This window comes from Salmo trutta, chromosome 4, assembly GCF_901001165.1.
Source record: "Salmo trutta chromosome 4, fSalTru1.1, whole genome shotgun sequence".
NCBI lineage: Eukaryota > Metazoa > Chordata > Actinopteri > Salmoniformes > Salmonidae > Salmo > Salmo trutta.
In genome coordinates, this window is record NC_042960.1 from 27,279,787 (window position 1) to 27,306,701 (window position 26,915).

Here is a 26,915-nt window from a genome sequence, read left to right on the forward strand (position 1 = left end):
TTCAAGATAGAACCCATAGGTTATCACAGGTCAGTGGAGATCTTCACAATTGCTGTAATAATCTGCACAAAATCTTGAACGGTAGTAGTACTGGTAATGTATCTCAACTGCAATCCAGCATCATTTGGTTGTGCTATTAGATGAAGCACAGTGATATCACACTAATCTGCTGTATAAATAAACACAATATCTAACATTGTATTCCCATTTGAACTTTGCTGTGCCCTTAAATGGTTGAAAGCGCAGTGACAGAAATTTGGGTGACAATTTAACCAACAATCTGACATTGTTTTTCCATTGGAATTTGGTTGTGGTTTTAAAGTAGATGGTTGAAAGCATCGGTGGACATTTTACTAACTTTTGTATTTTTGAGTGGGTGACTATAGGTTGTAATCTCATTGATCAACGTCTCAACCAAATAGTACCCAATTATCTACTTTGAAATGACAGCGTGACCAGTGGGATTGGAAAGTAAATAAAAAACGTTTAGTATTTTGACTGATATCAGATGGGTGGTGGCACTTCTGCATCGGGTAGTGGTTCTATAAAAACAATTTGCTCTCTGGCTGCTTGCAGAGGTCAGAGAAATCGAAAGGTGTATTTATTGAAATTCTCTCTTGGAGGGCAAGGAGGAAAATCACGATATTGCATGTGAATGAGGCTGGCTGTAGCCTACGTGTCGTCTCTCCTTTTCTCTTTGCCCCTCCTCGATACTTAAGAATCAACCGAGCGCTATCCATCAGCTCGCATTCTGCTGCAAACCAGGATGAGCCACCAGCACAACAACCATCACTTCACGTTAATTTAACCTCTGTCTCTCTGACCCACCGGTCGGTCGCGGTCCATGCTTTGCCTGTCTGAGATGCGATTTCGTTCTCCCTTTTCCCGGAGACTATCGTCCGTTACGCCCCACTGAAAGAGCATGCCTGAGACCGGGGCGACGGGAGCAGCAGCTTCAGCTGCCAGTATCAGCTCCTCCAACAGCAGAGACGGCACCGAGGGCTTTTGGCACAGACACCGATCGCAACGCGAGGGAGAAAAGACAGATCCAAGTGCTGCCTCCTCGCAGCAAACGTCCTCCGGTGTACTGGGTGAGCCCGTATTTCAAAGGGTCAGTTTGGCCTGTGGGCGGAAATGTAATGTAGTTAGAATTGCGGCGACGGGACGGGTAGATGCGACGGGAAACGAGACGAGCATTGGATCACAATATAGGACCGGTGCCGCACCGTCCTTTTGTCTTTTCAGGCACATGGCCACCATAGAAACAGCCCACATGTTATATTGTTTATAGAAGGATGTCTTTGTCCTTAAATGTCTCAGTATCATCGTCGCTGTCTCTAGGCTAGCCTACTAACACCCACTCCATATGTGTGTGTTGTAGGTTTGACATGTGGGAGGTTTAGCCTGTAATATCCAGCAACATTCTGGAATTACCATCCACTGTGCAAAAACTGGTTGAATCAGCGTTGTTTCCACGTCATTTCAACCCCCAAAATATAAACGTGAGGGCTTTGAATCAATGTGGAAAACTGATTGGATTTGTAAAAAGTCATGAACATAATGGCATTTATTTTTTTCACCCAACTTTTAACCTAAATCCATCCAATGACATGGTGGGATGTTTTGTTGATTTCACCTTGATTTCACTTCGGTGACAACTCAACCAGTAAATTAAAAACCAGACGTTGAACTGATTTCTGTGCCCAATGGGCAGCATTTTATGGATTAGGGCTACTAATTATTCTGAGTTTTCAAATGGTCTGGTTTTAACCGTTTACCACGAAAACTTAGGCCACACAGCCTGTTCAAACTAAAACGTATTTCCCACAATGACAGTTGAACATTTTGTTATTTAAATGAAGTATTTTGTCTAGAATCTTTGGCATTGTGCCCCCTTCTTCTATCAACCTATTGGGTAATATTTGTTTGAGATGTTGATCAATGAGATTACAATATTTATTTACCCATTCAAAAATAATTAGTTGAATTTCCAATGTGTTATCACTATGCTTTCAACCATCTAAAAGCATAAACACATTCCAATGGAAAAACAATATCTGATTTTAGTCAGTCACCCAAATGTCCATCATTGTGCTTTCAACCACTTTAAATAAGAATACAATGTCAGATATTTAGTTTATTTATACAACATTTTATTGTGTTATCAGTGTGTTAATAGCAGAACCAAGTGGCCTGGATTGCAGTTGAGATTACATAAAAGTACAAGTGCAAGTCATCAATGCCTTTCGTGATTCTGCACAGATTATTACAGCAATTGTGAAGATCTCCACAGACCTGCTATGGCCTATGCATGCAATCTTAAACATGCACACTTTATGTAATTACATAAGAAGACATTTCTAGTTACAGTAACCTCAATGTGGCTATTTTAATGTGGAATGTTAGCCTTAACTTTAGTCTATTTACTGTATTTAAAAAGTAATCTTGAATTGTGTTTGGTTGACAACGCAACCAAATATCAACATTTAAAGGCGATGTATCTACTGCTTTGATAGTTCCATCTGAGCCACTGTCTTAATCCCATTCTTTAACTTTTATTTGTGGTTGAGTTGGAGACATGATTCCAACATACAGTTTGTTAACTTGTCTAAATTAATAGGCTATTTATTGTATTTCAAAGTGATATTGAATTGTGTTTGGTTGTCAACGCAACCAAATATCAACATTTAAAGGAGATTTGTCTTGTGTTTGGATCGTTGGTTCCATCTGTGATACTGATTTCCAGTTTGTCTACAAATTAAGAATTGATATGTTGGATTCATGTCTCCATCTCAACCCCCCAAAACGTTAAAGAATAGGGACTAAATCAAACTTTTTTAAATGTACTTTAAATAAAGTTTGAATTATTCCTTTTCTTTACCTTGATTTTGGGTTGAGATGGAGACTTGAATCCAACATATAAATTATTAATCTGTAGACAAACTGGAATTAAAGCCAGACTAAGTCAGTGTCACAGATGGAACTATCCAAGCAGAAGATACACCTCCTTCAAATATTGATATTTGGATGCGTTGACATCCGAACGCAATTCAATATCAGTATATATCATTACATTTGAAATCAACCAGAGCTTGAAACCCTAGGCCTATTTTATTGTCTATTTTTAGTTCAATTCTGGGTTGAATTGAAATCGATGTTGATGATTTTGCAAACGCTATACGGGCCCATTGTCTTACGTCAGATGGCATCACTCCTACGCGACACTCTTCCCTCATCCGATCTGTCTTGTGGGACTCATCCTAAAATGTTAGGATTCCCGAGCATCCGCTATTCCAAATGTTTAACTTAGTTCCTAATTTTTTATATCACTGCACTCCTGTATGACTATGAAATATTCAGAATAGTTAGCTAAATTATTACACAGCAGTGGTTCAAACTGTAGAACCCAGTTACTACATTTGAATATAAAATTTGATTTTATCAAACAAAATTATGCTACATTTTTTCTCTGGGACCCTCAGGGTGACAGATCAGAGCAAGATTACTGAATGTAAGGACATTATTTACCTTCAGAGGTGACTACCGATTCCGTAGAGGTTAAAAGTGAAAAATCCGTCCGTAGATCAGCGTGTTTCTCTGCGATCGTTGGGATCAGCAGCACAAGCTGAGCTGACGGGAGGCTATCACTGCAGAACAGGCAGCGCTAGCAGCTTCTTCAGAACTCATCAATTGTGATAAAATATTGTTGCTAAAGTAGCTTGCTAGCTTGTGGAGGAAACATTTGGTGTTCAGCATTGAGTGTGTGCTCTAGGTTAGCTTCCTATTAATTTCATATGAAGTGACTGGCTTAGAGCTACGTTAACAACCTAATGGAAAAATGTAAGCTAGTTGTCGTGCACATTGTCGAACTCCAGAAATACTGCTCTGTCAAGCACCAAACTTCTTCGCTAGATGTAGGCAACTAAGACTACCTCAGCAAAAAAATCTTCACAATCAATTACGGATTTATTGTTTTAGCATATATTAATTTGGACTATTTGAGGGTGAAATTGGGTTAATTAGGCGCTGTCGCCTAGGATATATTTTCTAATGTTATGAAAACTCATTGTAGCCAAACTACTTTCGAGCTATCCCATTACCCTTTGCGAGATACAAGACAGATCAGTGCAGGCGGAATCAACGCATCATTGATGATATGAGTGATAAAGTATGGTCACATGATTTGTTCTGTTAAACCTGCCCTTTGGAATGACTTTGAAGAAATTAATTTCTTCCTAAATGGAGGAGAAGCAAGAGAGAAATAGGGAGAGAGGTGGAAGGAGGAGAGCGCATAATGTAGATGTGAGAAGGAATTCAACGTGGCTGCTATGAAACTGTGAACTGTTTATGTGTGATCAGGGATGTATTCATTCCGCCAATTCTGTTGAAAAACGTTTCTTAAACAGAAGCAAACTGAACAAAACGGGGATAAACATACCTGAATTTGTCCAATAGAAACTCTCGTTTGCAACTGTTGGACTAATGATTACACCCACTATCAGATAGATGCAGGCAAAAGTGTGCAAGGCGGTATTGAATGTCATTGTCTGTCCATATGTCACTGCCTGTAACATCAAATTTGTCTCTCGACCTGTGCGCACCTACGTTGTAAACTTTAATTCATAGGCTAGGTTGTAGCAACCTCATGATGGGTATAGGAAAAATTTGAGTATCATGTAGTAGCCTAAACCTATCGCTGTTACATTGTAAATAAGTTATTTCTGTTTTTATATTTTATTTCTATAAACCTGTTTTCCCTTGGTCATTATGGGTATTGTGTATAGATTGATGAGGAAAATAAATAATTTAATCAATTTTAGAATAGGGCTATAATGTAACAAAATCTGGTAAAAGGGAAGGGGTCTGAACACTTTCCGAATGCACTGTACAAAGTAAAAGTGCCTTACATCAAATTCCTTGTATTAAGCAAACAAGACGGCATGATTTCTTTTTGTTTTTTTTATATACGGTCAGCCAGGAGCACACTCCAACACTCAGACGTAAATTACAAACACAGTATTTGTCTTTAGTGAGTGCACCAAATCAGAGACAGTAGGGATGACAAAGCTTTATATTGATAGGTGCGTGAAATGGAGCATATTGCTGTCCTGCCCCAGCATTCAAAATGTAATGAGTACTTTTTGGTGTCAGGGAAAATATTTTGGAGTAAAAGTACATATTTTCTTTAGGAATGTAGTGGAGTAAAAGTTAAAGTTGTCAAAAATATAAGTAGTAAAGTACAGCTACAAAAAAAAGACTTAAGTAGTGCTTCAAAGTATTTTTAATTGGTTACTTTACACCACTGCAAAAACCTAATGACATCACTGTGCTTATCCTATCAACCAGTAGTCTTTGGTTAGGCTCCCTTACCTACTCTGGCTAGCTAGGGCCCCTTTCCAGACAGCCAGGACACACTGCATCATTCTGCAGCAGGCAGCACAGCCATTGGGGAAGGACGCTGTCTGTGCTCTGCTCTCTCTGCGGGCCCTCTGCCCAGACATATGAAAACAACTCTGTGCAGCTGAAGCGGTTCCCCAAATCTCCAGTTTCGGTTCTAACATGCAGTCAGGACTGTATCCACAAAATAACACAGGCCCAGCGCTGAGTGCAGAATATGACCGATGTTGCAAATTCAAAAACAGGTTTATCCTGCTATGAGTAGGCTATAGGCTACCCATGCCAAATTAATTCATAAGTCCCACTGGGCACAAACTGGTTGAATCAACTATTGTGGAATCTACGAGGAAAATACATTGGATTTGAAAAAAGTAATCAACGTAAACTGTTTTGAGGGTGAAATTTCAACCATAGCATTATGTCATCGTGGTAACCAAATTTCAACATAGTATAAAATATGTTGAATTTGTTCCTTTAAAACATAAGAATTCAGACCCTTTGCTATGAGACTTGCATTTGAGCTCACGTGCATCCTGTTTCCATTGATCATCCTTGATGCTTTTACAACTTGATTAGAGTCGACCTGTGGTAAATTCAATTGATTGGACATGATTTGGAAAGGCACACAGTTGACAGTGCATGTCAAAGCAAAAACCAAGCTCGAAGGAATTGTCCGTAGAGCTCCGAGACAGGACTGTGGGGAAGCAAAACATTTCTGCAGCATTGAAGGTCCCGAAGAACACATTGGCCTCCATCATTCTTAAATGGAAGAAGTTTGGAAGCACCAACTCTTCCTAGAGCTGGCCACCCGGCCAAACTGAGCAATCTGGGGAGAAGGGCCTTGGTCAGGGAGGTGACCACGAACCTGATGGTCACTCTCCAGAGTTCCTCTGTGGAGATGGGAGAACCTTCCAGAAGGACAACCATCTCTGCAGCACTCCACCAATCAGGCTTTTAAGGTAGAGTGGCCAGATGGAAGCCACTCCTCAGTAAAAGGCACATGACAGCCCGCTTGGAGTTTGCCAAAAGGCACCTAAAGGACTCTCAGACCATGAGAAACAAGATTCTCTGGTCTGATGAAACCAAGATTAAACTCTTTGGCCTGAATGCCAAGCTCCACGTCTGGAAGAACCTGGCACCATCCCTACTGTGAAGCATGGCGGTGGCAGCATCATGCTGTGTGGATGTTTTTCAGTGGCAGGGACTGGGAGACTATTCAGGATCAAGAGAAAGATGAACGGAGCAAATTACAGAGAGATCCTTGATGAAAACCTGTTCTAGAGCGCTCAGGACCTCAGACTGGGATGAAGATTCACCTTACAACAGAACAATGACCCTAAGCACACAGCCAAGACAACGCAGGAGTGGCTTCGGGACAAGTCTCTGAATGTCCTTGAGTGGCCCAGCCAGAGCCCGGACTTGAACGCGATCGAACATCGCTGGAGAGACTTGAAAATAGCTGTGCAGCGACGCTCCCCATCCAACCTGACGGAGCTTGAGAGGATCTGCAGAGAAGAATGGGAGAAACTCCCCAAATACAGGTATGCCAAACTTAGCGTCATACCCAAGAAGACTCAAGGTTGTAATCGCAGCCAAAGGTGCTTCAACAAAGTATTGAGTAAATCGTCTGAATACTTAGGTAAATGTGATATTTCAGTTTTTATTTTTAATATATTTGTAAACAAATTCTAGAAACCTGTTTTTGCTTTGTCATTATGGAGTATTCTATGTAGATTGAGGGGTGAAAAAACTATTTAATTCATTTTAGAATAAGGCTGTAACGTAACAAAATGTGGAGAAAGTCAAGGGGTCTGAATACTTTCTGAATGCACTGAACTTTTCATCAAGTTTGACAATTGAGTACTTTATCCACCACAGTTCCTAAGTTAATTTCAAACCAGTGACTTTCACTTTTAATTGAGTAATTTTCTATTAAGTTGTCTTGGTGGCTTTCTCTTGTAAATGAGTCATTTTCTATTAAGGTATCTTTACTTTTACTCAAGTATGACAGCTCAGCTTTTTCCACCACTGTGTTTTTGATGTTTTAACAACCAGTCTGGTGTACAACCTGGTTACAATGTCTTAGGAGAAGTGGTCATATCTTGTCAGGGTAACTAGCCTACAAACATAGTGTCACACCCTGATCTGTTTCACTTGTGCTTGTCTGCACCCCCTCCAGGTGTCACCCATCTTCCCCATTATCCCCTGGGTATTTATACCTGTGTTTTCTGTCTGTCTGTGCCAGTTCGTCTTGTTTCGTCAAGTCAACCAGCGTGTTGCTCCGTGCTCCTGCTTTTTCCTTTTTTCTGTTTTTTGCTAGTCCTCCCGGTTTTGACCCTTGCCTGCCTTGACTCTGAACCCGCCTGTCTGACCATACTGCCTGTCCTGACCTCGTGCCTGCCTGCCATTCTGTACCTCCTGGATTCTGACCTTGTTATGATCTTTTGCCTGTCCACGACCATTCCCATGCCTGCCCCTTGGATTACAATAAATATCAGAGACTCGAACCATCTGCCTCCCGTCTCTGCATCTAGGTCTCGCCCTTATACATAGGTTGGTTACAGTTGGCTAAGTCCATGATGAAGTAACTATAGATACTATGAGCTGTGAGTGTATAAATATTTAGGTTAAAATGTAGGGACTGACTTATACTGATATTAGTCCTGCACCCATCGCTCTCTGTAAGTGTTACTATACACTGACTGTACAAAACATTAGGAACAAAGCTCTTTCCATGACATAGACTGACCAGATGAGTCCAGGTGAAAGTTATGATCTCTTATTGATGTCACATGTTAAATCCACTTCAATCAGTGTAGATGAAGAGTAGGAGACAAGTTAAAGAAGGATTTTTAAGCCTTGAGACATGGATTGTGTATGTCTGCCATTCATAGGGTAAATGGGCAAGACACCATGTAAGTTCTTTGAACAGGTCATGGTAGTACGCTCAACAGTTTCCCGTGTGTATCAAGAATGGTCCACCACCCAAAGGGCATCCAGCCAACTTGACACAACTCTGGGAATCATTGGAGTCAACATGGGACAGCATCCCTATGGAATGCTTGACACACCTTGTAGTGTCCATTCCCCAACGAATTGAGTGTTCTGAGGGCAAAAGGTGGTGCCAGTCAAATATTAGAAAGGTGTTCCTAATGTTTTGTACACTTCGTGTAGTCTATATTATGGGCTGTATTTCCCAGTTGGTTCATGGGGGAGAAGATAATTGGAGCTGGGGAGTCAGTGCAGACTTTCATCATGATTAACATGATATCACATAACTGCTTTCACACGTGTCAGTGTCTTTCAGCGCCAAACCGCCACACAGCATGTTGAGTCCTGAAGCCTGATTTCCCCCTCAGCCCTGCTCTCTGTTTTAGCCGGGTGGGGAGGATTGGATGTTTCTTCTCCATGTTTTAAGCAAGTCTTCCTAATCCTTTTTCAGTTAGCCTAAAGTAGCTTTGATCCATTAAGACACCGTCCTTTGTGACTTCACCCTCTCAGTCCCCTCCCTCGTCCTCCACGTTAATTACATGTCCATCATATAACATAGTCATCTTAGGATGAGTCCCAAATGGTACCCTGTTCCCTATGTAGTCCACTACTTTTGACCAGGGGAATAGGTTGCCATTTGGTGCGTCTCCGTAGTTTCAGAAAGTATTGACCACTCTGCTCCAGTGCAGAGTGGTGGTGCTGATAAGATACAGATAGTTACAGTAGTGAAATCAGGGCATGGGTTTTATGGTGGATATTCATTCAACCAGAACACCAGTGGCTTTGTTTTGGTTGTTTGGAAGGGACATACATTATTGAAAAGTGAAAGGCAAGCAAAAGTTTCTGTGGAGTTTCCCTAACCAGATATAATAGGTATTGATTGTGAAGAGGGTTACTCCTCTAAACATGGACTTGAACTGTGCTTATAACAAGTATATTTTCTAATTCCCATTGGGTTTACTGTATTTCTCTCTATAGATCAAGTGAAGCACTGATCTAAGCGATACTAGTCCCCAAGTTAAGACTAAACTCAAACACCTCTTAGAGAACAAACTCTGAGCATGAGAGTGTGGAGCAAGGGAGTTTGCATATTGAGAAACTCCCCTCCTGTATTAAATGATCAGATCATGAGAAGGGTTTTCACTCTGCCGACTCAAACAACCTCAGAAAGTGGCACTCAATCTATTCTGTGATCTCGGTGAGATAGGATGGGGGGTCAATTTTCGTCTGTGTAAACTTATTTAACAGAGTTTCTTTCTTCAGAACTCGGCATTAGTAAAGGCGCTTCTCCAAGTAAAATGTTGTAAAAGGAATAGGTCGGTATTTTGTCAATCGTGGATACCATTTTTATGTCTCTGTGTCCAGTATAAAGGAAGCTAGATGTAGTTTAACAAGTCAGTGCTAACTCGTGTTAGCGCAATGACTGGAAGTCTACAGGAACACCTAGCATGCTAGCTGTTCTCATAGACTTCCAGTCATTGCACTAACGGTGGTTTGCAATTGTGCTAATGCTAGTTAGCAACTTCCTTCAAACTGCTAGGTAAAGTCCCCCCTTATCTCAGCTCACTGGTCATCATAGCAGCAGCCACCTGTAGCACGCGCTCTAGCAGGTATATCTCTCTGGTCACCCCCAAAGCCAATTACTCCTTTGGCCGTCTCTCCTTCCAGTTCTCTGCTGCCAATGACGAACGAACTACAAAAATCTCTGAAACTGGAAACACTTATCTCCCTCACTAGCTTTAAGCACCAGCTGTCAGAGCAGCTCACAGATCACTGCACCTGTACATAGCCCATCTATAATTTAGCCTAAACAACTACCTCTTCCCCTACTGTATTTATTTATTTATTTTGCTCCTTTGCGCCCCATTATTTCTATTTCTACTTTGCACTTTCTTCCACTACAAATCTACCATTCCAGTATTTTACTTACTATATTGTATTTACTTTGCCACCATGGCCTTTTTTGCCTTTACCTCCCTTATCTCACCTCATTTGCTCACATTGTATATAGATGTATTTTTCTACTCTATTATTGACTGTATGTTTGTTTTACTCCATGTGTAACTCTGTTGTTGTATGTGTCGAACTGCTTTGCTTTATCTTGGCCAGGTCGCAATTGTAAATGAGAACTTGTTCTCAACATGCCTACCTGGTTAAATAAAGGTGAAATAAAAATAAAATAAAACTGCATGCAGAGACATAACAATGGTATCCACAAGTTTATCTGACTCTGGGAAGTAGATTTCCAAAATCCCGAACTATCCCTCTAAGCAGGGATATGCACTCTGTATCAGCACACATCATCCACACACCCTTGGCACTGACAGGGATTCCACTTTCTCTTTCTCTCTTTTTATCCCTCAACAAGGAGTCCTCCGCTCTGCTTTAAGCAGATTTAGACAGGTTCAATGTCACACAAGTTGGTTTAAATACACTCTTAGAAAGAAAGGAGCTATCTAGAACCCTTAGAGAGAAATAGTAATAGCGTCTTTTTGTAGGCACTAACTCCACCATGGTTTGTTGGACAAAGCCTTTGAGGACAATGTTTTTGTAGGATTTTTGGATAAATGCCAAAAATATGTTCTATGAGATAATCTTCATCCGCTTACGTCACTTTTTGTGAATTTTATATAATAATAAAAAACAAATGACACACAGGCTTCATGATTCATAGTCATGTTAACTGACTGCTATTATCTCATAGAACCAAACGTATAAGATCTCCTAAGCCTGTGTTAACCTCAGACCTTAATTTTGTAATTTATTCCAAAACCTTATTCTTTCCCCATTCATTTTTCCCATAGGGATGGCTGAATGAACCAGAGTTAACTTATTTCCTGGTTTTAGGACTATAGGAGAACCCTTTGAAGAACCCTTTTTGGTTCCAGTTGGAACCCTTTCCACAGAGGGTTCTACATGGAACTAAAAACGGTTCTACCTGGAACCACAAAGGTTTCTACCTGGAATCAAAAATGTCTCCTATGTGGACAGCCGAAGAACAATTTTTTTTCTAATAGTGTATGCAACAGATGCTGATCGTACTCTCCTTGCGTTGTGTTTTGTCCAAATAAATTACCCGAGCCAGTGGTCCCAATTGAGCATTATTTATTATCTGCTGTTGTTAAATAGGAAACAGCATGTTAGTTGTGCAGGGTTTGATGATGTTGATGGCTGTCGATGGTAAAATCCCTTTTATCACATTTTCATACTGGGACTAAACAAAATACAAAAATACAATACAAAATATAACATGTGTAAATACCTGTTAAATAGGAAACAGAACGTTAGTTGTGCAGGGCTTGATGATGTTGATGGCTGTTGAGGGTAAAATCTGTAGTATGAAAACAACTGTGTTAGCAGTGGGCTTATGTGACCAGCATGCTAGCTAACACACTTATATACAGCAATCATATACCAAAGCACATCCCAGAAAGCCCCTCAATCCCTAACAGGTACCATATACCCAAACATGTATATATCAGCAATGTACAGCAAACTTGTACACATTGTAAAATATAAAACAGTATTCAGAACGTGACCTAGCATCACATTTTCATACTGGGGAGACCTGACGTTCGCGATCTCCCCCTATCTGCAAGCGGGGCCAATCACAACACGCCTTATTGTCATCGCAATTGAACCAACCAATAAGAATGCTTGAACATTAAATACACCTTTCTTTAGAGGCAAGTGGAAGCACAACCAACCCTGTTACATGTACACCAACCCTCTGACAGCACTGAAAGGCAAAGCAATTTATGCAAAAGCATCAAACTCACCAGCACATTTGTAGAAGCAAGAACCAACACTTTTTACTGTAGACATTGCAGTAGACATTCTATTCTTCTCTATTCTATTCAATTCTATCTGACCCTATTTTACTCTAACGTCACAATACGGTGTAGAGTATTCGATTTGGCTACTGGGGAGCAAGAAGACCCCCAGCTTCGCAACAAAAACATTGACAAATATGTGCTGTTTTCAAGGGATTGTTAAATAAATGTTATAGCTAACTATTTGGTTTTAATATCATCACCGCATGAAGAGCATGGTCAGAACTACACTATCATCAGAGTTATACATCAAGTAAAATAATGCTTTTCATGATCAGTAAACATCAATTGATCATGTCATTTAAGATACGTGAGGGTAGCCTATCCATTTACACCGGTAAATCCTCGTCCTGATCAAGTTTACATATTACATATTAGTCATTTAGCAGACGCTCTTATCCAGAGCGACTTACAGTAGTGAATGCATACATTTCATACAATTTCATAAATTTTTTCTCCGTACTGGTCCCCCGTGGGAATCGAACCCACAACCCTGGCGTTGCAAACACCATGCTCTACCAACTGAGCTACAGGGAAGACCAACTTCAACACCACTGTAGATGGCAAGCAAATCAAACTATATTTGGAAATAGCTGGCCATCTAGTGTATCCCCTGAAAGTTAGCTTCTTAACTAGCCATATTGACGTGATCTGTTATTAGTTAGCTAGCTAATTTGACATCGTCCATCAATCAATGTAGCATATCATGTCTGTCAGAAGCAATCGTAATTAAACACTCTTAAAAACAATGTTGAAAAGGGGATAATGTTAGCTAACTTCACTAGGTAGGCCTACGGTGGTTGGAGAAAAAAGTACATTAGGTATAATTACCACTATTTTAAGCCAACTGTACAAAGTTTCTACCAGTAGCTTGCAAAGAAAACATCAGCTAACAGTACATCGGCAAATGCGCCTTTCTACTGCCAATATTGAGAGATATCGTAAGGATACCCCACTGAGCAATAATAAGAATGTTCTACCCTCGCATATCTGAATGGTGGCCAATATTGAGAGATATCTTAAGGCTACTCACACATATCTGAAATTACATGATCAATTGATGTTTACTGATCATGAAAAGCATGCAGTTACTTGCTGTATAACTCTGATGATAGAGCTAAATTTAGAATAATCTGAAATTTGTAGTTCTGACTACGCCCTTCAAGAGGTGATGATATTATAACCCAATAGTTCATATTTATTTAACAATCCCTTGAAAACGATGTGCAGTTGCCAATTGAGGGTCTCCTAGCCCCCCAGCAGGCAAATCGACCTATTAACAGACTTCTCCTCTCATAACACCATAGACTACTGCTTTATAGGAGAAGCACAGTGATGTTTTTGACATTTTAACAGCCAGTCAATTGCACAACCTGGTTACAATGCCTTATGAGAAGTGATCATATATTGTCAGGGTAACAAGAGCCTACAAACTAGCCTGCATAGTGTGTATAGCTTACACTTGGGCTAAATCCATGATGAAGTAGCTATAGATATTATGAGGTATACTTAGGTTAACATTTAGATCTACATTAAAGGGCACTTCATTGAATATAACAGGCATTTAAAATTCAGTATTGGTGCACAATTTCTACTTACAAGTATCAAAGGGAAGCAAATTTCATGGAACGACCCAAAGACCGGGTAGATTAAAGATAGCAGTTGCTGTGCAGTCTACGGGACATATTTAGGGATGATGAGAGTATTTGTGAGCAACCTGGTGGGGCCCTCCAGCAGTATCTACCTATGCATGCCCATTCTCTGTCTCAAGTTGCTGTCTTGTGTTTCTAGCGTTCTTCCAGAGATGAAAAATGCAAGAGTGGAACTAGTCATACCTTGTCTGTCTGAGGGTGAAATCTAGTCAGCCTGCCTTTTACTCAAGAGCCTGTGATTATGATTTTGACTGGCTTGTGGATGCATGTGGACTCTGTTCCTAAAAGTTAGGTCTATTCTAGACATGAGAAATGTTTGCATTTCATCTATAAACATCCACCTTGCCAATACAGAGGCTTTTGAATGTCTTTCTTGAGCATGTCACCCTGTGATCGCTGCCTGCAGAGTCAACACTGCTGCACTTTGGTGTGTGTAATAGATATTGCAATTCTCATGGAAACTCTCCTTTATCCTCCCTGTGTACTGAGCAGGGGGGATTTTTGTTGTTGTTGCTAAGCAAGGCCAGTAGAAGTACAATGGCTATGGAGCCATGCAGAGGAAGGCTGTTTTTAGCCTCAGTCATGACATGGGGAATATCACCAGATCAGCTCCTCTCTACCCTCTACTCTACCCTCTACCGAAGGGCTTTTTAGTTAGCCTACAGGGGAGAGGAACACTTTCTGGTCCATTTTCAGGCATTAGTATTTCAGCACCAGTTCATCACTGTCTCTCCTCTTTTCCTAATTGGTTATTCCAAAAATAGATTACAGTTTCAGTTCTGAATACGTTTTATATTTGTGGTAAATGAGCAGTGGAGATAAAAAAAACCCACATACAATCATATTAGTTATCTTTCGGTGCAAAGGCAAAGTGATTAAAACACAGTTGCTAACCAAACTCCTCGCTGTGGTTCTTGTGCCACTTTTGACCCCTCAGCAAAACTAAAACAAGAGGGTCGCCTGCCACTGTGCAGTGTTGCATGAGAACCTCTCACAAATAGGCTGTCAGGAAAATGCAGTGCAACACCTTCTCTACACCCTGATTCTGCACCCGACATTTCCACTTTAGAAATGAGTCTAAGTGTTTTTGTCTTATGTTGATGTCTTCAGAATTGCGTCAATACAGGACTAAAATCGAATCCTACTACTAAGATTGAATCCTGACACTCGTCAGATGTGGCAGGGCTTGCAAACTATCACGGATTACAAAGGGAAATCCAGCCGCGTGCTGCTGAGTAACGCAAGCCTACCAGATGAGCCAAATCCATTCTATGCTCGCTTCAAGGCAAGCAACACTGATTATCAAGGCAAGTAACACGGATTAACAGGACCCGTACTCAGAGCATGCGCTAATCAGCTAGCAAATGTCTTCACTGACATTTTCAACCTCTCCCTGACCCAGTCTGTAATACCCACATATTTCAAGCAGACCACCCTAGTCCCCGTGCCCAAGAATGCCAAGGTAACCTGACTAAATGACTCTAGCCCGTAGCACTCACATCTGTAGCCATGAAATGCTTTGAAAGGCTGGTCGTGGCTCACATCAACACCATCATCCCAGACACCCTGGACCCACTCTATTTCGCATACCGCCCCAACAGATCCACAGATCAAGCAATCTCTATTGCACTCCACACTTCCCTTTCCCATCTTGACAAAAGGAACACCTATGTGAGAATGCTGTTCATTGACTACAGCTCAGCGTTCAACACCATAGTTCCCTCGAAGCTCATCACTAAGCTAAGGACCCTGGGATTAAACACCTCCCTCTGCAATTGGATACTGGACATTCTGACTGGCCGCCCCAAAGTGGTGAGGGGTGGCAACAACACATCCACCACGCTGACCCTCAAAACGGGGCCCCTCGGGGGTGTGTGCTTATTCCCCTCCTGTACTCCCTGCTCACCCACAACTGCGTGCCGCCATGAAGTTTGCTGACGACACGAGGGTGGTAGGTCTGATCACGGAAGACAATGAGGCAGCCTACAGGGAGGAGGTCAGAGACCTGGCAGTGTGGTGCCAGGACAACAACCTCTCTCTCTCACTGTCAGCAAGACAAAGGAGCTGATCGTGGACTACAGGAATCGGAGGGCTGAGCACACCCCCATTCACATTGACGGGGCCGTAGTGGAGACGGCCGAAGAGCTTCAAGTTCCTCGGTGTCCACATCACTAAGGACCTATCATGGTCCGAACACACCAACACAGTCTTGAAGAGGGCACGAGATTTATGGGCTGTAATTTCTACATCCTCAGGATATCGATCTGCCTGGGAACCGTCCATGAACATGTACTGTATCTACCACTACAATAGGACCTTTCTACAGATAAAACCCAGGCCTATAATAGCAGTGATAAGAGCTCAAGATCAGCAGCCCAATTACTGACTGTAGTGACCCACTGCCATTATTATTGACATCCACATCCTCAAAGACATCACATAGATATCATTACTATGTTATAGGGCATCAGTCTCAGCACGGATATGAGGGTTAGGGTTTCTGGATATACAGTATGATACTATGCGTCACTATAGTATGTGTGATACAGTGTGTGCGAGTTAAAAGCGGAAATTAGATCTAGAATGACTTTCTATAAATAGATATTCTGTTATCATCAGTGTGGTTGTACAGTATGGAGATGAGCGTTGCTCAGAGGCAGAGCACAGCAGCAGTTTGGCAATTTTAACTAATTCATCAGGAGAGTGAATGTGAAATGTTCTCACTTCTCTTATACAGAAATAAAATTATTACCAATCTGGATTAAGTCACTACTAGACAGTCTGTCATCTCATCGCTGGTCTACCATAGTATTACATTACATCATATTGAGTAAAATGTACCATGTTATTTGACTGTTAGAGCCATGGGCTATACACATGAAAATGCAGTAAAGGGTGTAAATATGTAATATTGTAGTAATAAGAGTTATGTGATTCCTTATTGACCTTATGAGAAGTAAACTGATGAGATGTGAAATGAGAGAGTTACACATAATGTTCTGAGAACCATATGTTTCTTAGAGCTTGGTGAGAGTGTGGTTGTCCTATGTTTAGTTTGCATACAACCTTCTCACAACAATCTGGGAATGGTGCAGGATACCCAGCTAGCACATATCGTTCTGAGAACCATATCTTTCTTAGGTGGGAATTTCAGTACTTCAGCTTAATGTTTCCTACAGGTTTCCTCATGGTTCTATTTAAAGTAATGTTCTCACATTTTTCAGAGAATATTTTAAGAAACAATGTTCTTCTGTGGGAATTTCAATACATTAGCATTACGACCCTGCCTGGCTCACAGCAAGAACTTTACCTTTTTCAAATGCAATTTTCTTGTCTGCTTGTTTTAGCAATTACAAAACTACATTTAAAAAAAAGTACAACATGTCTAAAGATTACTTTTCATCATTGCCTACTCCCGAGTGTTCTCACTACTTAGAAAAACATAATATTGTAGGACATTGGTCACCAACCGGTCGATCAGCTGCACTGTACGCCGGGCGAAGTGTTCCCATTTTGAACCATTTCATGTGTCTGAAGCAGTGTTGTGTTCGAGACCACTTAAAGCAAGACCGATTTCAAGACAGGAACAAATAGATTTGGAGTCAAGACCAAGTCCAGAGGGGGGCGAGGCCGAGTCAAGACCGAGACCGGGAGGGGGACAAGAGGTCTGAGACCCAGTCAAGACCGAGACCAGAAAAAAACTCAAGACCATGATTGTAATTTTGTCAAATTGTCCAGTATTTCTGTGTTCATATTTCAGAACAAAATATGAATTCTTAAGTCATTCATAATAGTGAAAAAATGCATGCTGAGGGAAAATAGAGCCACTATACAAATTATTATTAACCCAAACACAGTGGGGAAGAATGGGCCTTCTACGCCTTCAGAGAAGGGATAAGTATTTATAAAATATTAACAATAATAATATTTTCAATGTTCTGATTTAATCGCTTCAGTTTTTGTTGGAAAGGAAAGGGTTAACACTGAAGAGGAAAAAAAAGATCCAATCAGGATTTTTCTTTGCTAGTCTCTGGGGAGCTAAATCTAGTCAGCCTTTGGTTAGGCCATCAGAAGCTAGATAGAAGTCATTTGCCATTCAACTGTAATAGGGCAACAATTTGGAGTGACTGTGAAATCAACCAATCACATTTTGACTTAATGGGTGGGACTGTTTTTACAAAAACTTATGGATACTTCTGCCTTCTCGAAGGCCAACCGGTCTCTGCGCAATAAGCTAGCAGTAGTTTTCCCATGGTCTAGTTAACTAGTTTTTGTTGTCAGCTAGTTTTCAGCGGCTGCAGCAGGTGTTATCAAAGAGGATGTTGTTGCTAATTTGTTAGCTTCTCCCATTTCAAGAATAACTTTCAACAAAAAGTTAAGTTTCAAATGATCATCATCTGGTGAGTGGAACTGTGTTTTTTTTTTAAATTGCAGCTCGCTAGCTGTTGTTAGCCATCTCTTTGAAAATAACTTGTGTGTGTGAAACATTGTTGCATTCAAACATTAGGTCACCAATTATTTTGTGTGCTAAAGGTGACATGTTCTTTGCAATGAAGTAATTATGTAAGTTCTTATTGGGAAATGCTTAATGGTACTGTTTTTGAATTCTTATGATTGGGACCTACTGGCTTATTATTGTATGTATATCCTTTAACATCATGCTCTGTGTGATTGAGGTCTTTCTGTCGGCCCTATGCAGTGGTGTATGGTGCCTGGAGAAGTGGGAATACTCTCATTTTTGCCAAAAAGTTCCCAGATGGCCCACCCAGCGAAGGAAAGGCACCCTGTGTGAAAATCATGTTTTCCTATTTTTTTTAACGAGTTTTCACATATATTTTTGGGGATTTTCACTTTCATATCAAACTTTTTTGTAATAGAAAAAAATACAAAAGTGTGATGTTCTAAGTCCACAGCAATGCTTAAGCCACATCAATTTGATTGGGCTTAATTTGATTTTGACTCTGAGAGTGATCTTGACTCAGAAAAGGTTGGTGACCACTGGGCTTCCCTCATACACCTTTTCATGACGATTCTAGCAGCCACTTGAGTGAGTGCTAGATAGCTACCGTCCGGAACATTAAGCTAGCCAAGATCAACAACACAAATGGACTATACAGCTACAAGTAGTGAGTTGAGTTACAAACAGACTGTACTAAACAAGTTAAATGTCTTACCTGTGATTACATGTTTTCTATACACTTAGCTACGTGTAGCCTACTTGGACACAGCGTCCCCACATTTCCCACTCTCTCAAACGAATAGCCTAACTCTTTTCGCAGGCTCTATTTCCTTACGTGGGAGAATTGCAAACCGTAGGTCAGTTATTTTTGACCTGGCTAGATGTACAGTGCCTTCGGAAAGTATTCAGACCCCTTGACTTTTTCCATATTTTACAGCCTTATTCTAAAATGGATAAAACAAAAATATCCTCAGCAATCTACACACAATACCCCAGAATGACAAAGCAAAAACAGGTTTTTAGAAATGTTTACAAATGTATGTATATATATATTTAAAAAAAAAAGATTTACAGGTGCGTCTTGAATCCATTGATCATCCTTGAGACGTTTCTACGGCTTGATTGGAGTCCACCTATGGTAAATTCAATTGATTGGACATGATTTGGAAATGCACACGCCTGTCAATATAAGGTCCCACAGTTGACAGTGCATGTCAGAGCAAAAACCAAGCAATGAGGTCGAAGGAATTGTCCATGGAGCTCCATACAGATTTTGTCAAGGCATTGATCTCGGGAAGGGTACCAAAACATTTCTGCAGCATTGAAGGTGCCCAAGCACACAGTGGCCTCCATCATTCTTAAATGGAAGAAGTTTGGAAGCACCAACTCTTCCTAGAGCTGGCCGCCCGGCCAAACTGAGCCATCGGGGAAGAAGGGCCTTGGTCAGGGAGGTAACCAAGAACCCGATGGTCACTCTGACAGAGCTCTAGAGTTCCAATGTGGAGATGGGAGAACCTTCCAGAAGGACAACCATCTCTGCAGCACTCCACCAATCAGGCCTTTAAGGTAGAGTGGCCAGATGGAAGCCACTCCTCAGTAAAAGGCACATGACAGCCCACTTGGAGTTTGCCAAAAGGCACCTAAAGACTCTCAGACCATGAGAAACAAGATTCTCTGGTCTGATGAAACCAAGATTCAACTCTTTGGCCTGAATGTCAAGCGTCACATGTGGAGGAAACCTGGCACCATCCTTACGGTGAAGCATGGTGGTGGCAGCATCATGCCGTGTGGATGGTTTTCAGCGGCAGGGACTGGGAGACGAGTCAAGATCGAGACAAAGATGAACGGAGCAAAGTACAGAGTTCCTTAATGAAAACCTGCTCCAGAGCACTCAGGACCTCAGACTGGGGTGACAGTTTACCTACCAACAGGACAACCAACCTAAGCACACAGCCAAAAAAATACAGGAGTGGCTTCGGGACAAGTCTCTGAGTGGCCTAGCCAGAGCCCGGACTTGAACCCAAATTAACATCTCTGGAGAGACCTGAAAATAGCTGTGCAGCAACTCTCCCCATCCAACCTGACTGAGCTTGAGAGGATCTGCAGAGAAGAATGGGAGAAACTCCCCAAATACAGGTATGCCAAGCTTGTAGCATCATACCCAAGAATACTCAAGGCTGTAATAGCTGCCAAAGGTGCTTCAAGAAAGTACTGAGTAAAGGGTCTGAATACTTATGTAAATGTGATATTTCAGTTTTTATTTTTTATAAATCAGTTTCTGTACATTGAACAACACAGCAGCTTCTCGACATGTTTTGTTATTTCTGTATAACCAAAAACAACGAAGTTGCCTCTTTTAAAGTAGGGCTCAATAGGAAAGAACGTTGGTTTTTGCCCAATTTGTGGGCGTGGTCGAGGGGAATTCCTTATTATTGTGTGAATACCTTCCGGGACTATAAAAACACAACAAAACATTGACGTCCAAAGAACATTATAAGAATTCATTTAAAAACATATACATTCTGTTTGCAGCATCAACAAAACTCTCTCTGTCCTCTATCTTGGTAAGTGTGCTCAAGTGTGGTGGCAGCACTTACTAATTGTCCTCAGCTGATCTTAATCAGTGCTTGTTTCCTTTGAAAAGGGGGCTGATTGAATAGACAAAAATGATCAGCTTTGTGTGAATTAAAAAAAACATGGAGCAGTGGACTAATTTCATTGATAGAGAACAGAAGATCATAGGTTCAAATCTCCCTGATGCCACAATAATAAAAACAATGTTTGCATCATTAATGCTCATGCAAATGAATTTCCATGTGTGCTTAGAGTTCAAAGCAGTTCATCCAAACTAAGCTAGCAGTGTTATTAAAAATCTTTTTTTCAGAATACTATTTTAATTACTTTTTTAAAAACCTATCAATTCCATTCTCAGAATGTTAATAAAATCTCGCAGGAAAACTTTCAGGGAACCATAGTAAAACATTCTCAGAACCTCCAACCTAAAAATGAACGTTCTCAGAACATTTAAATAACTTTCTGTTTTACCAGTCAGGAAACGTATGGCTTCGTTCCCAGAACCAATGGGAAACCAAAAACGTACGTTCACACAACTTCCAAGGAACTAAATGTGCTAGCTGGGTACATTGTAATTGTGTTTTTTTTACTCACTGTAACCTAATAATAGAGAGAGAGAGAGAGAGAGAGAGAAATATAAATGGACTTGAGTTTTTCAATTCTTTATATAGATAATACACTAGTAGGTCTTTGCCTCAAAATGGAAATAGATTTAAATCCCTTATTTCCTGAAATAGTTGGTCGTTGCTAATAGTCCCACTGGGCACAGACCTCAGTTCAACATCTAGTTTTGATTTACATTTGAAATCAACAACAAATGTCACCATGTCGTTGGATTTAGATTAAAAGTTGGGTGAAATAAAAATGAAATGCCCTTGCGTTGACGACTTTTTGCAAATCCAAATCCAGTTTTCTACGTTGATTCAACGTCATAGATTTTTGGGGGTTGAAATTATGTGGAAACAATGTTGATTCAACCAATTTTTGCCCAGTGGGGTGTCAGTCTGAAGTGGGTCAGTGCCTCCAACGCTAATGCCCTCTCTTTAAGCATCTTACTGAAAGACTGATTGTGCTTGGTTTAGTTCTGCTCACCTCCTTCGGTACCCTTTGGTTTCCTTACGTTTTTTTTGTTTGAGAAACACATCAAAAACCTATACCTCCTTTTTTATGGAAATGTTTTCAACTGTAGGTTATATCTCACGACTTTTCCCATCTGTAAATTCCCTCTCTTGAGTTAGGGTTATCGCATCAGACTTAATAGTTCAGACCCCACCCAGTCAGTTATCTCCCCCAGTGATTTGTCTATAGGCGCACAACTTCACGTAACAAAAAATTGTGCTACATCTTGCAATGCCCAAACGGCCTTGCATCGTCATGGTTGTACTGTTCATCTGGTAAATCCTGTATCCCTTTGTTGCTGTGGTCATTAGAGGATCTTCCTCTTGTGTTTGGGGGCTTTCGCTGGGACCACTGTGGAACACGGCTGTTCGTTGGAGTTGGACACACAAAAGCTGCTATTCATTAACTATATTCAGAGCCAATCGCTTATTAATCCCCCTTCATCACAATGGCCAATTCAGCCAGTTAGATAACCAGCAGTCTGTGGATCTGGGAAGAAGTCTGTATGGAGTTGTGTGAAAGGGGCTCTTTGATGATTGTTACCTGGATGAATAGAAGGCATTGTGGCTCTGGCACTTTACTGTTCAGACTCCACCTTATACTGCTGCTCTTCACTGTCTGATCTGGCCCACTCTTCTTTATACAGTGTAATATACCGTGTTGAAGGTCACACTCAGTTACGTTCTTGAACCCCCATTTTCTATTGACAAAATATACTGTTGTTGAACTAGCACAAATTAGTGAAAGGCTTTAAAACCTTAAGCGCCCAACATTTTGAGAGAGAGCCGGAGGGAGAGGGAGAGAGAGAGAGGGAGAGAGAGGGAGAGAGAGGGGGGAGAGCGAGAGAGAGAGAGAGAGAGGGGGCAAGAGAGAGAGAGCGCGAGAGGGGGCGGGCGAGAGAGCGATAGGGGGCGGGTGAGAGGGGGAGCGAGCGGGGGCGAGCGAGAGAGAGAGAGAGAGGGGGCGGGCGAGGAAGTGAGAAGGGGAGCGAGAGAGGGGGCGGGCGAGGGAGCAAGAGAGAGGGGGAGCGAGAGGGGGCGGGCGAGAGAGCGAGAGGGGGCGGGCGAGAGAGAGAGGGCGAGAGAGGAATTATAGGAACAGAAGACCTTCTAATTAAAGAAATGAGCATGATTAGATAATTTGGCGAGAGAGGGTCGAGAGAGAGAGGGGGCAAGCGAGGGAGCGAGAATGAGAGAGGGGCGGGCGAGGTAGCGATAGGGGGCGGGTGAGAGGGGGAGCGAGAAGGGGCGGGTGAGAGCAAGAGAGGCGGGGCGGGCGAGAGCAAGAGAGGGGGGGGCGGGCGAGAGCAAGAGGGGGGGGGTGAGAGAGCAAGAGAGAGGGGGCGGGCGAGAGAGCAAGAGAGAGGGGGCGGGCGAGAGAGCAAGAGAGAGGGGGCGAGAGAGGGGGGGCGGGCGAGGGAGCGAGAGGGGGCGGGCGGGAGCAGGCGGGCGAGAGGGGGCGGGTAAGAGAGGGGGTGAGAGAGGAATTATAGGAACAGAAGACCTTCTAATTGAAGAAATGAGCATGATCAGATAATTTGGCCCAGAAACAGAGTGAGAGGGGGCGGACGAGAGAGGAGATGAGAGAGGGTCAAGAGAGAGAGAGGGGGCGAGCGAGGGAGCGAGAAGGGGAGCGAGAGAGAGGGGGCGGGCGAGGGAGCGAGATGGGGAGCGAGAGAGAGAGAGAGAGGGCAAGAGCGAGAGGGGGCGAGCGAGGGAGCGAGGGGGGGTGAGCGAGAGGGGGCGGGTGGGAGAGGAATTATAGGAACAGAAGAACTTCTAATTGAAGAAATGAGCATGATTAGATAATTTGGCCCAGAAACAGAGCAGATATTCTTAATGGGATCATTGCTATTACACTGTACTGGTATTGTGGCTGTGGACATGGTTGTCAGTCATACAGAATCACGTTAGTACATAGGGTAGTGCTGAATCCCAAATCAGTGGGCAGCTGTCCAGTTCTTTCAGATCTTCAGCGTAGTGCCTAAAGGGCTAGGGCTGGTTTTGGGTTTTGGAATGGGGTTCGGGATATGTCATTCCTCTAAAACCAGCCCATGAGAAACACGTGCCGCTCAAAGCAGTTCCACACTCTCTTCCCCCTGGTCTGCCTGTGAGGTAATACAGTCACTGTTGCTAGGAGGAATATGGGATAAGATAGAACACTAACATGCTGACTACACTGGGCACGTGTGTGTGCCATCAAAGGCTTGTTGATTTTATCCATCCACACCAGACACGATCAGGACACACAGGTTGAAATATCAAAATTAACTCTGAACCAACTATTTAATTTGGGGACAGTTCGAAAAACATGAAACATTCATGGACATTTAGCTAGCTAGTTTGCTGTTGCTAGCTAATTTGTTGTTGCTAGCTAATTTGTCCTGGGATATAAACATTGGGTTATTTTACCTGAAATGCACAAGGCCCTTTTTTTTCCTTGATCTTTGTAGAATTTTGACCTATTTTGAGTCACACAAAAAAAGGTGTGTTCTCTACTCCAACAATTAATCCACAGATAAAAGGGGAAACTTAGTTAGTTTCTAATGATCTCTTCTTCTGTGGACTTTTTAAGGTGCATTACCACCACCAACTGGAGTGTGGACCTCAGTTCAGCTTTCAATCTCCCACGTGGGTATATGCTCCTAAAAACCAATGAGGAGATGGGAGAGGCGGGACTTGTAGTGCTTAAAGCGTAAAAAATAGAACAAAGTTCTATTTTAGCGCCAAACTACGCAAACACGTGCGAGCAGTTTGGATTAAATAATTGAATAACATGCATGTGTAAATGTATTTTGCAACGCTCACACACGTAACGCGAGTGGTGGGGTCAGCATGTAACTCACCCTAGAGGTGTTTCTGTGTGAGAGTTCTGAATCCTATATTTAGACTCTATTGTTAATATGTGGTCTAAAATTCCATGGATTGACAGAGAAGACATTTTTTGGGGGTCACTACATAACATATACTTGAAAAAGTCCCAGCAGAACCTATTTGTAGTTTATGAATGCTGTTATGAATGTGTAATAAACATGTTATGAACAGTTCCTGGTTCATGAACGTACATTTATGTAGTCAGAATTTTGTTATAAATGTGTATTAAGCAGTTAGTTTCAGGTCTGTTTAGTCAAAGTTGACATCCCATCTGTGTTGTCCTGTGTATCCAGTAATTTAGTATGTGACATGTTGGCGTTGCACAGCGCATCACGCTCTGGATATAGACACCATGAAAGCACCCCTAAAGCTTGTTCACATGTTCTGACCCACCCACTGAGCCGACCCCCAGGATTCAATATGATGCTCTCAACCACTTAATATACTCTGAAGTGTCTGTGAATACAGCTAATCCACAGAAACCTGAGCTGTAGTGCTCAGAGAGTGATAGGATTTCAAGTCTCAGTGAAAGTGAATTACTTTGGCTGATGTCACTGCAAGATGCTTAGCTAACATGTAAACTATCCTACTTGTTTACATGTAGGCCTAGGCCTCAACATTTGACTTTTTAAACTACTGTAGCCTATGTAACCATTATTTGAAGTGAACTTACTGTAGCAGTGGGAGGTGGGGAGGAGGTTGAGGTTAGTGAATTTACATGTTTGTTTGCATTTCCTTCAGCATTACCACCCCCCCGAAAAAAATTCTACATCAAGCTCTTTCCTCAAGAGGACGTACAATAATACATTATATTCCATTTAGTCCTATGCCTTGCTTTTCTATTATTATATTGTTTATATCTATATATTATTATTATTATATATACAGCACCAGTCAAAAGTTTGGACACCCCTTTCTCATTCCAGGGTTTTTTATTATTGTTAGTATTTTCTACATTGTAGAATAATAGTGAAGACATCAAGACTAAGAAATAACATATGGAATCATATAGAAAACAAAAAAGGGTTAAACAAATCAAGATATATTTTACTTGAGTGGTTATTCAAAGTAGCCACCCTTTGCCTTGATGCCAGCTTTGAAGAATCTAAAATATATTTTGATTTGTTTAACACTTTTTTGGTTACTACATGATTCCATATGTGTTATTTCATAGTTTTGATGTCTTCGCTATTATCCTAATCCAGGCACTTGTCATCTCCTGTCTGGATTACTGCAACTCGCTGTTGGCGGGGCTCCCTGCCTGTGCCATCAAACCCCTACAACTCATCCAGAACGCCGCAGCCCGTCTGGTGTTCAACCTTCCCAAGTTCTCTCACGTCACCCCGCTCCTCCGCACACTCCACTGGCTTCCAGTTGAAGCTCGCATCTGCTACAAGACCATGGTGCTTGCCTACAGAGCTGTGAGGGGAACGGCACCTCCGTACCTTCAGGCTCTGATCAGTCCCTACACCCAAAGAAGGGCACTGCGTTCATCCACCTCTGGCCGGCTCGCCTCCCTACCTCTGCGGAAGCACAGTTCCCGCTCAGCCCAGTCAAAACTGTTCGCTGCTCTGGCACCCCAATGGTGGAACAAGCTCCCTCACGACGCCAGGACAGCGGAGTCAAATCACCACCTAAAGCTAACCTTAACCCTTACTCCTAACCCTAAATCTAACCCTAACCCTACTTGTAACCCTAAACCTAACCCCTAAGCCTAACCTTTTTCCTTGTGTGGACCGGTAAAATGTCCCCACTTAAGTCCTGATGGGCAATGTCTGGGCAAATGGTGGCTCTCGAGTGGCGCAGCGGTCTAAGGCACTGCATCTCAGTGCTAGAGGTGTCACTACAGACCCTGGTTTGATTCTAAGCTGTATCACAACCGACTGTGATTGGGGGTCCCATAGGGCGGTGCACAATTGGCCCAGGGTCGTCCGGGGTAGTCCATCCATTGTAAATAAGAATTTGTTCTTAACTGATTTGTCTAGTTAAATAAAAATGGAGACACCACCAGTGTGAA

General features: G+C 41.9%; 1 protein-coding gene across 2 annotated transcripts in view; it reads left to right on the forward strand.

The window, feature by feature from the left end:
* The first annotated feature begins 741 nt into the window (after positions 1 to 741).
* Positions 742 to 26,915, forward strand: part of LOC115192182 (anoctamin-8-like) — a 60,591-nt gene continuing 34,417 nt past the window's right edge. The window contains exon 1 of one of the 2 annotated variants that reach the window (XM_029750393.1): positions 742 to 1,091. In XM_029750393.1, the coding sequence (XP_029606253.1) occupies positions 923 to 1,091 (169 nt within the window). In that variant the 5' untranslated portion in view covers positions 742 to 922. Of the gene's footprint in view, positions 1,112 to 26,915 lie in introns of both variants that reach the window. The other variant, XM_029750394.1, reaches the window with a different exon arrangement.